The sequence below is a fragment of the Ochlerotatus camptorhynchus genome, unplaced genomic scaffold (genome assembly GCF_037179485.1).
Source record: "Ochlerotatus camptorhynchus isolate MF236.1 unplaced genomic scaffold, CSIRO-AGI_Acam_v1.1 ptg000062l, whole genome shotgun sequence".
Classification (NCBI taxonomy): Eukaryota; Metazoa; Arthropoda; class Insecta; order Diptera; family Culicidae; genus Ochlerotatus; species Ochlerotatus camptorhynchus.
In genome coordinates, this window is record NW_027040552.1 from 5,058,540 (window position 1) to 5,071,262 (window position 12,723).

General features: G+C 40.0%; 1 protein-coding gene across 1 annotated transcript; it reads right to left on the reverse strand.

Moving 5' to 3' along the window:
- Positions 1-8,362: 8,362 nt before the first annotated feature.
- Positions 8,363-11,871, reverse strand: twf (twinfilin actin binding protein). Its single transcript, XM_065216394.1, has 4 exons — positions 11,659-11,871; positions 11,107-11,184; positions 10,333-10,444; positions 8,363-10,093 (listed from the first exon to the last, which is right to left on the reverse strand). The coding sequence occupies exons 1-4, from the start codon at positions 11,681-11,683 to the stop codon at positions 9,277-9,279; spliced, it is 1,032 nt and encodes a 343-aa protein (XP_065072466.1). The 5' UTR covers positions 11,684-11,871; the 3' UTR covers positions 8,363-9,276.
- Positions 11,872-12,723: the final 852 nt, after the last annotated feature.

A 12,723-nucleotide genomic window follows, 5' to 3' on the forward strand; every position in this document is an offset into this window, starting at 1 on the left:
ACAAGAAATCTCTTTTAAAAACAAACATATTTTTATTGTTGACCCAGCTGCCAAATTTGACAGCTTACGTCAGAACCATGAAAGCTCTTGTAAATTCGAAAAGATTTTCTTTTTGATTTAACAATCCATGGGTTTTGAGGAACAAAAATACTGGATTGTTGAAACAATAATGATTTCTTTTTGCAGCCAAAACAAAATGAAATTCTTATTGATTTTACGTCAAATATTATTACGTTTAAAATATTTTTTTCTGCGTGTACAAGAGTGGGACCAAAAACTGAAAGAGATGGCTAATACTGGATCGGACCACGATGGTAAATGACAGGTGGGCAGGAACTCACAGTCTCCCAGTGTTGGTGAGTTCTTTGCCGTTAATGTTCACGAAAAGTTCACTATTTTGCTATACAGAAATTCAAAACAAAAAATTTTATCTGCGGATTTGAACAGTTTTTGACCTGTTTCATACTACCGGAAGGTGTATGCTGGTCACAAATGCCGTACCAAACTGATTTCCTTCTCAATTAATCAATCTTTGATGTGAAATTCGCTAATAAACACGAGGCGCATTTCTTATAGCAAACATGCCATAACAAAATGGGCATGGTTCATTTAAGTAAACAAACTAACACTTCTTCCGTCTGTGGCACCTATGTATTAGCCGTCTCGGGATCGGACGACGATATCGAGCTGCTAGTAGAAGATGATTGCAGGGATGCCTGTCCGGAACCTACTTTGGAGGAAATCAGAACATCCATATGGGCAACCAGAAACAACAGTGCACCGGGACAAGACAATTTATACAAGGGGCTGTTCATAAACTACGTAAACAGTTCAGGGGGGGGGGGGTTGATAATTATCCACGGCCCATACAAATTTTAATAAAATTGTATGAACAATTGTCTACGCATGGGGAGGGGGGTCAAGAATCCTAAAAAACCGTCTACGTAGTTAATGGACAGCCCCCAATGAGTTCTTCAACTATGGGTTAGAGGAACTTCCAGAGAAGATGACAGATCTCATGAAGGAAGTTTTCAGAACCAATCAGGTTCCTAAAGCCTGGTTAGAAACTGTTCAAATCCCCATTCCAAAGGTTACATATCCGCAAAACACCGAAGACTATAGATACATCACTCTTTGCTCAACGGCGTACAAAATGTATGCAAGATTGCTTTTGAAACGCTTGTCCGACCAAGTCGGTCCTCTATCCGGTTACCAAATGGCCTTTCAACAAAAATGGAGTGCTTCGGATCAAGTGTTTGTGCTTCGTCGAATATTGGATGAACGATGGAGAAAAGAGAAGCGAACCATCCTGATTTCACTTGATTTGAAACAGGCATTTGACAGACTGGAACTGGACATATCAAAAGCAGCCACCATTATCGCCGAAATGGGTGTTTTAAAATCGTTAATCAACCCGAGAATCAACCGGATTATATCCGCATGCCTGCACGAGAAAACATCACTCCAATGGTTTGGGAAGAGGACCAGTTCGATCAAAAAAATGAGAGGGGTAAAGCAAGAATGTCCTCTGAACCCACAGCTGTTCATCTTGATGTTGCTTCATGTCTTACAATCGGTCAACGAATTCATCCCGGAAATCAAATTGGCTCATGGATCGAGGATCGAATTACCGTGCATACTTGGATACGCGGATGATCTTATGTTCATTTGCGAAGAGGTTGAGGATGTGGCAAGGCTCATCGGTATATTAGAGCCGCTATTGAATTCAATAGGACTGGAGAGCAACACTAAGAAAACGAAGGTGTTATTCCGAGACCCCAGAGACACAAAAAACATACGCCCAGAAACAACTGCCAAGTTCGGAAAGTATCAACTCCCGGTGGTCACTATTATGAGATACTTGGGAGCATAATTGACCAGCTACATCTTCAGAACGCATAAAAAAGGCGTACAAAGCATATCATCATCTGTGTTCTTTCCTAAAGCAACACCCTCTTAAATGGAGCGTAGTAAGAAAGCATTGTCTAATTACTCCAGTGGTGACGTACTCCATGGAGGCGAGCATGGAGGTTAGCACAATATTAAAGAGAAATCGTAATTCACTGCGAAGAATGGAATAAGAGATGTTACTGAGTCTTCATAATTTGTGTCATGACGACACAGAAGTGCCTAAGAGGAATGATACTGAGAATGAACAGTCTAGCGATTCAGCAAACGACAACAATCATCACGAAGAGCGTCCACAAGAGAGTAGTAGAACCGTAGAACTGACCACATTGCCCCCGAGTGGCTGGGTGGATACACGATAAACAACAAAATAAGAATAGCAAGGCCTAACTACTACGGGCATATGTATCCTCAGGAGCGATCCAGGCGGAATTTTGAAAACGGCACTTAAGTACAGAATACCAGAACCCAAGAAAACTGGAAGACCGGCATATACCTGGAAAACCTGTATTCGACAGGACGTGGAGATGAGCAAAATTCCCATTGAAGTATGGCAGGATATCGCACAAGAAAGGAGCAAGTTCAAACAAACCATTAAAAACCAGTATAGTAGCATGGTGTAGTCGGAATTTGAGACAAGCAGCGACTCGGACTGGGAGAGTGATTCAGAAGACCTAGTTCCACCAGACTTCCTCGGATTTAGTGCTGAGGACCCCATCATGAGAGGAACCGATTCTGATGACGAGGTCGGTCCGAGACAACGACAATGACAACCCACAAAGCATCCCCAGCCAACAGATGATTCAGCAACACAAGTAAGCCCAGAAATCATAGGTAAGTTCACACAATCGTTATATTAACATGCTTTCCCAATGGTCCCTACTCAAATGTGTTAGCAGTGCCTATTCGACCACCATTGGTTATCTCTTCTGGCGTACGAGTAGTGGATTTATTGGATAGAGCAGGCCTTGACAAATAAGCCTCAAAAGGGCTGCAACCTGTTACAGGTAATCGGTAATCGCAAGTCAGTCCCATCTGCATTTTTATCAATTTTGGGTTAGCATCATTATTCAGTTTATCTTTCTATGTTTTTTGAGATATGCTATTGAAAAAAGGTGGTTTGTTCAAGGAAAATGAAAAACAATACCAAATCAAATTGTCCCACAGCGAAAAGTAACCGCAAGTCAGTCCCATTAGAAAAAAATATGTTAGAAATGTTAGACAACACATCGCATCATGAGATTTGTGTCAAGACAAATTTTGCCCACTTTCCCTAGGGTATCTGGAACATGTCCGGATGTGGCCAATATAGTTGTTACGATACTCAGTTTGACCGCCAATCGATATGGCTTTGAATTATCATGTGATTTGATGTATCGCTTGATGAAAAAAAAACGGTTTTACCACTCCCCTGGGGACACCCGGAACATGTCCGGGTGTGGCCACTCAACATGACTCTTATTGATCTTATTTTTGAATTCTCATGTGAATTGATTTATCGCATAGGGGGTTTGGCTCGTTTATAAAAAGCTCTGGTCTGATGAAGACCCATACTCACCCTCGTACTCACCGGAGTATGTTTCGGCCATTGCTTTGGAACCAGCGGAACAAATCCAGAAACATTCAATAACGTTCTATGGGACCATGGTATCTTTCTACTGTTCAATAATGAGCTTAACTAATGCAGCATCGTCATGGAATTGGGACTGACTTGCGGTTATTTTTCTCATTCACGTTAAATGTAATCGCAAGTCAGTCCCACTCAGATTTTGGCCGATATTTACGATATTTTTCCAATATTTTTGGGTAAACATAGATGCATTCTATCACATTGTACGTTTATTTTTAAATTTATCCCTCCAACATAAATGTCAAATCAGAAAACTTGAAAAATCTTTGAACGTCGTTTTCTCATTTCCAGTTTTTTACAGATTGGACTGACTTGCGATTATGTGCAGTGTAGTCTACCAAAAAACAAACAAACAGGCCGCCATTACCGAGCATGGAAAGCTGGATAGTTGCAATACAGCTTGTACCGATTCTTGTACATACTTACTTTGCTTGAGTATGGTTAGTTGTGGAATCTGATGAAACTTATTGAAACTGATCCCTTTCGTATTTCTTTCATTCTCTTTTCGCACAATGATGTACGAAGTGGTCATTCCGAGTGCTCGGTGGACAAGCGACTTTTGACGTGAGCCTCCTCAAGTTACCAAAAGTTCTACATTCAACGATTAAAATCACTTCCAAATTCCATAAAGTTCAAATAAAGTTCCGACAGAACTTTCAAAGCCACATGGAGCAATCCGCACAAGTCTTTATTAGTAGCAAAATTTAATGTACATAAATATGAAATGATCAGTGGCCCGAATAAATCATAATTCTTATATTTATGCAGTGCATCAACATTCTAACCAAACATTAAAAAAAATTAAAGAGTAATTTCATAGAGGTAATTTCCTGGATTCGAAGCCGTGTATTCGGCATGCGATCTACGACTGTTAACCACTGCGCCACAAGTGTGTTGGAATACCATGCGGACAAACACCAATTTAAAATTCATCAAGGTCTTGTGTTTCGTATTCAATTCAGTCAGCTGGCACTGAAAACTCCAACAGTAGACGGGACAACAGCTCACTTTAATATATCTCAGATGACGTAGCGGTTCGTGCTGGGGCTCTCACGCAGAAGGACTGGGTTTAATTCTTCAAACAGCTCAAATTCTACTACTAATGGTGATACACATTAATTCCTGCCTTTAGAAATAACGTTCATAAAAGTGCGAACTAAATATAGAATTGAGTGGACAAAAACCTTTTTTAATTTATTTTCTAAAAGTTCCGTTCAAGTTCCGCCAGAAGCTGCTTAGAATACTCTTCAATTATGGTGCCGGAACATTCAAGTTCTTATATTAAGCCGTTATATGAGGCTGCTTAGAATTCTATAGACCACTTTCAACCAAGCTGCTTAAGCCACAAATAGCCTTTTATCAGAACTTTTGGTTACTTGGGTCGTCCCAGATGGCTATGGCAATACCAACAATCAATACGAAACTAACGATTTTAAATTGGCTCACTACTTGACTATCCTATTGGTCCCAAGCAAACGTACCCCATTCTAGTCGAAATTCTAGTACTACACAATGTTTGTTTTGATTCGCTATGAAAGTTTGACAGATAAAATGAAGGGTTAGTGGATTTTCCTATGTTTCGAGGGGTGAATCGATTAGCTTGGGATCCAAGAGAGTACCAGAGCTGAGCCAAAAATTTGAGCACGTTATATCGGGACCTTCTAGTCTTAGAGTTACCTCTATGGCAATACAGTGACAGATGGTGGACATGAAACCAACCACACCAACCAGCGAGGAAGGAGTGAACATCGAACCAGGAACGGAAATTAGTGTGGGTTTATCTCCTCCGGAAAACAAGAAAAACCCGGAAAGGGCAGAATCATGTCAGAACCGACCAAGGACGATCTACGGAAGGAAATTGCGGCGGTAGACCAGCGGAACATGGTGTGACCATAGAGGTAACTCTAAGACCACTGGGTCCCGAAGAAAATCATTATTATTTTTGGCTCACTCAGTACCAGAACAACGGTCCCAAGCAGTCCCAAGCTATTTCACTCACCCCTGCATGTTCTGCATGAATCCACACACCCCTGATGTTATCTGTCAAACTTTCATAGCGAATCAAAACAAACATAGTGTAGTAATAGAATTTCAACTAGAATAGGGTACGTTAATCGTTTGCTTGGGACCAATAGGCTACTAAAGTGGTGAGCCAATTTAAAATCGTTAGTTTCGTATTGATTGTTGCTAAAGCTGTCTACAGTGACCATAAATGCGACATTGTAGAGAGAGTTCTTCCATAATAATACCATTAAGTACCTCGTATTACATCTATGCTCAAAGAAGACAAGAAATATTTCAACTCAATAAATGCCTTCAGCAATAGTTGAGAACAGCGTTTCTCAATTTAAGGGTCGTGATCGCTTTTTGAGGTAGATATTTTTTTTTTAAATTTATTACACCGGTTTAAAACCTGATGTTAGCATTTCCAAGTAAAATTTTATTATATCTCATAATCCAAATTCGATTGAACTTTCCAAGTCAAATTTGACTTTGCTTCTGGGAATCCAAATTCGTTGCGCTTTTCCAAGTAAAATTTGGCTTCGCTACTCATAATCCAAATTCGATTGTGGTTTCCAAGTAAAATTTCACTTCGCTTCTCGTAATCCAAATTCGTTGCGCTTTTCCAAGTTAAATTTGGCTTTGCTTCTGGTTATCCAAATTTGATTGTGCTTTTCCAAGCAAAATTTGACTTCGCTTATCATAATCCGAATTCGTCGAGCTTTCCAAGTAAAATTTGGCTTATGGGAATCCAAATTCGATTGCGCTTTTCCAAGTTAAATTTGATTTCGCTTCTCGTAATTCAAATTCGTTGCGCTTTTCGAAGTTAAATTTGGCTTCGATTCTCGTAATCCAAATTCAATAGCACTTTCCAAGTAAAATTTGGCTTTGCTTCTGTTAATCCAAATTCGATTGCACTTTTCCAAGTAAAATTTGGCTTCGCTGCTTATAATTCAAATTCGACAGCGCTTTCCAAGTTAAATTTGGCTTTGCCTCTGGGAATCCAAATTCGATTGCGCTTTTCCAAGTAAAATTTGACTTCGCTTCTCGTAATCCAAATTCGAATGCGCTTTTCCATGTAAAATTTGGCTTTGCTGCTGGGTTATCCAAATTCGATTGCGCTTTTCCAAGTAAAATTTGGCTTTGCTGCTCATAATCCAAATTCGATTGCGGTTTCCAAGTATATTTCACTTCGCTTCTGGTTATCCAAATTCGATTATCCTTTCCAAGTTAAATTTGATTTCGCTTATCGTAATCCAAATTCTTTTGCGCTTTTCGAAGTAAAATTTGACTTCAATTCTCAAAATCCAAATGAGATTGCACTTTCCAAGTAAAATTTCACTTCGCTTCTCGTAATCCAAATTCGATTGCGCTTTTCCAAGTTAAATTTGACTTCGCTTCTCGTAATCCAAATTCGTGGCGCTTTTCCAAGTTAAATTTGACTTCGCTTCTCGTAATCCAAATTCATTGCGCTTTTCGAAGTAAAATTTGACTTCGATTCTCGTAATCCAAATTAAATTTCACTTTGCTTCTCGTAATCCAAATTCGATTACGCTTTTCCAGGTAAAATTTGGCTTCGCTGCTCATATTCCAAGTTCGATTGTACTTTTCAAAGTTAAATTTGGCTTCACTTCTCGTAATCGAAATTCGTCGAGCTTTCCAAGTAAAATTTGATTTCGCTTCTCGTAATCCAAATTCGTTGCGATTTTCCAAGTTAAATTTGGCTTCGCTGCTCATAATCCAAATTCGATTGCGGTTTCCAAGTAAAATTTCACATCGCTTCTAGTTATCCAAATTTGATTACGCCTTTTCAAGTTAAATTTGATTTCGCTCATCGTAATCCAAATTCGATTGCACTTTTCAAAGTTAAATTTGGCTTCGCTTCTCGTAATCCAAATTCGTTGCGCTTTTCGAAGTAAAATTTGGCTTTGCTTCTCGTAATCCAAATTCGATTACGCTTTTCCAAGTTAAATTTGATTTCGCTTCTCGTAATCCAAATTCGTTGCTCTTTTCGAAGTTAAATTTGACTTCAAATCTCGTAATCCAAATTAAATTGCACTTTTCAAAGTTAAATTTCACTTTGCTTCTCGTAGTCCAAATTCCTTTGCGCTTTTCCAAGTAAAATTTGACTTTGCTTCTTGTAATCCAAATTTGATTGTGCTTTTCCTGATGAAGATATTAAAAATTATTTATTTTTTGGTTTGGTGATAAGTAGTCGTCGACTACCCACAACCACAGTACTGTCGCTAGCTATTAAAGCATTCTAGGGCGATTCAATGTTATTTTTTATTTTTGCGTTTTCAAGACATTCTTGGCGTTTCTAGGGTCATTTTGATGTTAATTTACTTTTAAAGATTTAGGTAATTTTTGGTGTTTAAAGAGCCATTTTCCCGATTCTAGAACTCTCTATTTTCACGTATATGAAGCCTTTTTAACTTTGAGGCCAATTTGTATATTAATATTGGTGGGTCGCGAGATTATGGAATATCGGAAAAGAGGCTCACACACTGTAACTGGCGAGTACCAACCATAGTCAACCATAGTTTGAGAACCACTGGTTTAGAATCATTGAAAAAATCCTCTTAAATTTTGAGTCACGTCATTATAGCGATTATGAGCCTCTCTTTTTTGTCACTAGTGAAGTGACGTGACGGTGATAATAGACCCCCTGAAAAGTTAGCGGATTTTCTGAGAAGTTCGCGGAGTTTCTGCCAACTTCATGGGACTTCCAACATCTCCATTATAGAGCAAAAGAAGTCACGGATCTTTCAACAATTTAACTTAATTTAGGTTCTAACACTTGGTCACAGTGAAACATTTGCATTTCCATTTGTTCATTCAATAAATAGTACTTTTATTCAGCAATGCATACCGTTATTGTGTTCACCTCTGTGTAAAGAATATTACAAGAAATATGTTTACCTTTTATTCCGGTGTTGGTTTTTTGTTGTAGTGGAAATAGCCGTCGACTTTAAATTTCATACTAGGTAGGTATTATAGGTTAAAATTCGTTTTTATTGATTTTGCTTTTTGCTTCCCTCGTCCTTTCTATTCCTGACTGCGAATATATATAGTATATAATTATAACCATAGTTGAATAAGATTTTCCAATCATGTATATATTTTTGTCGATTTTTAATTCATGCTCATTCTGGTTTGTTTTTCGTCGCTGCGCTGGCGACCTAATCATTTTCTATTGTTTGTTTGTTGTCATCATTTTCTTCCGCTCCTGATTGATTGGGGGAGACTTGTTCGATTTTGTTTGTCATCAGAACACTTCGTGCAGTCTACACTGACCGTGGATATCAGCCGCGTAATCTCATATGTCCATACTCGTCTGATGCGGATATTTTAAAACAAAAAGCCTTCCTTCGAGATCGAATATAAATACTATACACAAATACAAAATCAAAATACCTATAACCACTCGTTCCCATAATATATTCCCTGCATTTTCTATTTCGCTTTGCCGTGCAATTTTCCGCCGAGGATTTCAATATTTAAAATCTTAAACACACAATTTGCAAGTAAATAGGACAACATTACATCAAATGGGGCAAGAGTCGCTTCCTCACAGCAACATAAAGCATAAAATATATATTGTTAGTGCCAGCCACGCGGACAATTCTCGGTTATGGAACCCAAAAAACGAAAACGGTCGGAAGCAACGAAAAAGAAATGCTTAAAATGTATAAATTGCATGTTTTTTAAACAATTTGCTGTAGGTCGAAGATGGTTTATTCAACCGCTTGCGGTTTTGTCAGTCTTTTCGCTCCCCGGCTGGGCGGTCCCTTGGGCTTGGAGAATTGCGGTCGCAGGTTGAGCTTCCGCGGGTGAAGTTCTTCATACAAGAATTCCTCTGTCAGCTCTTCCCCGTTGTCGATTTCAATCTTCTTAGTTATCTCGATACCGTGCTTCTCAATCGTGGCCGAGAATGGTCCCTTACAGCTGGAGTACATCATCCGTTCCCGGATCGAGCAGCTGTAACCAGGCATCGAGTAGACGAGCACCATATTGTCCAAGTGGTTGCCTTCGTGCTGGTGTTTGAACAGATACAGATGGTATCGGGCGTGGTCCGTTGGAATCTGTGATGGCAGTTTTAGGATGTCAATGTTGGCAGCATTGACCACGTGGATTTTTTCCTCGTCCAAATCGATTCGAAACTGCAGATAGTTGTATATACCTCTACGCATGTCGTTCAGCGCTTGGCTCGTCGGTTCGGAAATCGGACAATTGATACCGCCAAGCGTCTGCTGCTTGGTATCGATACCGAAATCTGTCTTCACCTCACTTTTCCTAATCTCCGCCAGTTCTTCCTCCCGGCTCGTCAACGGGGCCGGTGCACTGAAGTCGAGCTTATGCTTCTGGTAGCCTCGAAGTGTCGTTTCCTCCCTGCTGGTGGCATTTTGCTCCTCCTTGATATGACCCGAACCGAACTCCAGCTTGAGGGTGGCCTTCGTCGAAGCATACAGCATTTTCTGCCGGACCGTGGCCGATTCTGGCACCCAACTCAGCAATAGCCATGCATATCCGGTAGGGATTTTGAAGTCGAGCCTGAAAGAGTTAATAGCACTTTTTAGAAAACTCCTCATCAATTTTGTCCAACTGTGTCCCAATCAAAACCGAAAGAACACACCCTAACACAAACCACGTAATTATGTCCATTGTTTGATCATCTCCAGCAGCAAGCTCAATCGAGCGTGACGCGCTCGGCGATGCTGATTATTCAATAGACACATTTTCATCATCAGCAACAATATGGAATTCATACAAGTTGAATACAGAGAACTTACCGATAAAGAATATAGCACGGAACATCGTCTTCGATGAGTGGTTTTATGAGCGCATCGTAGTCTTTGTCGAAATCTTTCTTGACCGCCTTGTGGTCGACTAGCGTGAGTTCCTCTGCAATAAATTAGAGAATAGTTTTCTAGAGGCACGAACCAGACAGGAATTACAACTTTAATTATAGATTGCTTGCGTGAATTTCAGAGGCCTCAGATAGCCTAGTCAGTAAAGGCACGGTATTACCAATCCGGAGGCGGCCGGTTGAGGAAATCTTTCGGGTTAGAAATTTTCTCGACTTCTCTGGGCATAGAGTATCATTTTGCTTACAACACAATACACAAATTCATGCATTGGTTATCATAGAAATCTCTCAAATAATAACTGTAGAAGTACATTTAGAACACTAAGATGCGGGCTGGCAAAACGCTCGCATACAGAAGCATAAAAAAAACCTATAAGAAGAACGTTGCTTGGATCTAACTAAAGTTTTATAAAACTGCAGCATTTGGAGGTTTTCTTAAATAAATTTCCCAAATTGGAAAAGAATAACGCACTAACTCTCGCAAACCAATTGCAAACAAACAGCTCGAATAAGACAATTTGGAAAACATCTGTGTGAGAATTAATAACCAACTGATGCGAAGCCAATTACAACTTCCGTTATAGCTTCACTTTCCCCTATAACTATAAAAAAAAAATCAAAACGAACGCACAAATCGAGCCTCTAAGCATAATACTTAAATCTACCGACTTCCACGCAAGAAGTGCCTTCGACTCACCGTTCTCGATGGAAACTTTGAGCACTCTAGTTTTCCCGTCTTTGCATTTTCCAAAGAACTTGAGCAGCTCCGCATTGGCTAGAAATAAATATCGGAAACGGAACAAAACAAAGAATCAAAATTAACTTATGCAACACGACACGATACACCCAGCGCATGGAACGGAACAATGGGAAGAGACGTGATACAGACGTCGGTTTCCATGGGTTGTGCGCGGCTGTAGGAGGGATGAGAAGTCACGACCATGGTCGATCGACAGGTTGCAGTGTCGTTCCCGGCTGCCCCCGCCCATCGGGCGGTGCTGCAGGGTGGTAGCGTGAAGGTGGAGCAATATTTTGGGTGTTGTACCAGATGGTTCAAGTTGAGAGGGAAAAGGGTGGTGGAACGATGGAAACCGTAAACAGGAGGGGGAGGAGACAGACAGTGCCATATTGACGCTATTCGCATAACAGACCCATGTCCTATGGAATTTCTATTCACATGGGACTGTTATGCGAATAACGGCAACACAGGAAAGAGCAGAGAAAATATAGAAAATGATTCACTATCTACCCTTGATTCCGGTTTGATGGGACATTTTCGGCTAGAATTTGGCCAAGGATGTTTATGAAATCAGACGAAAACACTGAACACTACTTTTTCTTCGCAAATTGAGCTTGATTGGAGCGAAAAAGTACCGATAAAACTGTTTCCAAAGCCGATGCACTGCACGATTGAAAATGGATTTCCTTTATCCCCGACGGCGACCGACAACTTTCTGAATAAATTTTAATGCTGACGGTGTGCACTCACTCTCTCAGCGGCTTTGACGTAAATGTTCTCTCGCTCGCATTTCATTGATGTGTGAGAGACTGCATCATAAAAATTTTGTTTGATATTTATGAATAATTGAGTGATTTGAGTGACTCTTGCGGGGGGTGCGCCGACTAAAGTCCTCTAAGTAAAAGTACGGACGACGCCACAAAACTGAAAAAAGTTGTTCTAATCGAGCCAATCAGTGGTTCGATTGGAACAACTTTTGACCGACGTCCATATAAGATGAAACAGTCTGAAGAAAAAACTACAAGGGACATCCCTATGGGGTTATACGCAATGGTGACGTAGGACTACGTGGTCTTATATAATAAATCTTATTTGTTAACTGCAACAGCAGCTTGTGTTTTGTGTACACACAAAAAATAATCATTGATAAAATTAAAAATAACATTGGTAGAATTGAAAGTTTGCGTTGGTTCTTTTTGGTTGAAAGCTAAGAGAAGAGATGACAATACGGGGGCGAAAATGAACCACTTTTCTGTCAAACGTGAACCAGCTCCTGATTGGCCGATTTCATGTGCGTAAGATAGAGATAGAGATAGATAAAGATAGAGATAGAGATAGAAATAAAAGAGGAAGAAGCCAATTTTTTTTTATCTAGTTCGTTTATTTGGAAGGCTCAATCGCGTTAGCTTTACGGAGCCGATAATTCATTGTTCACTGTGTGTAACAAAATTCACTTAATTCTATGTCTAGTAGGAGTTGGGCCGATTACTCGCGGCTTACTCGAGGTTAGAAGGGTACATTTTCGAAGGATAGGATCAGGGGAGGAGCTTGGGTAGGGTAGGGTTGAGTAGGGTT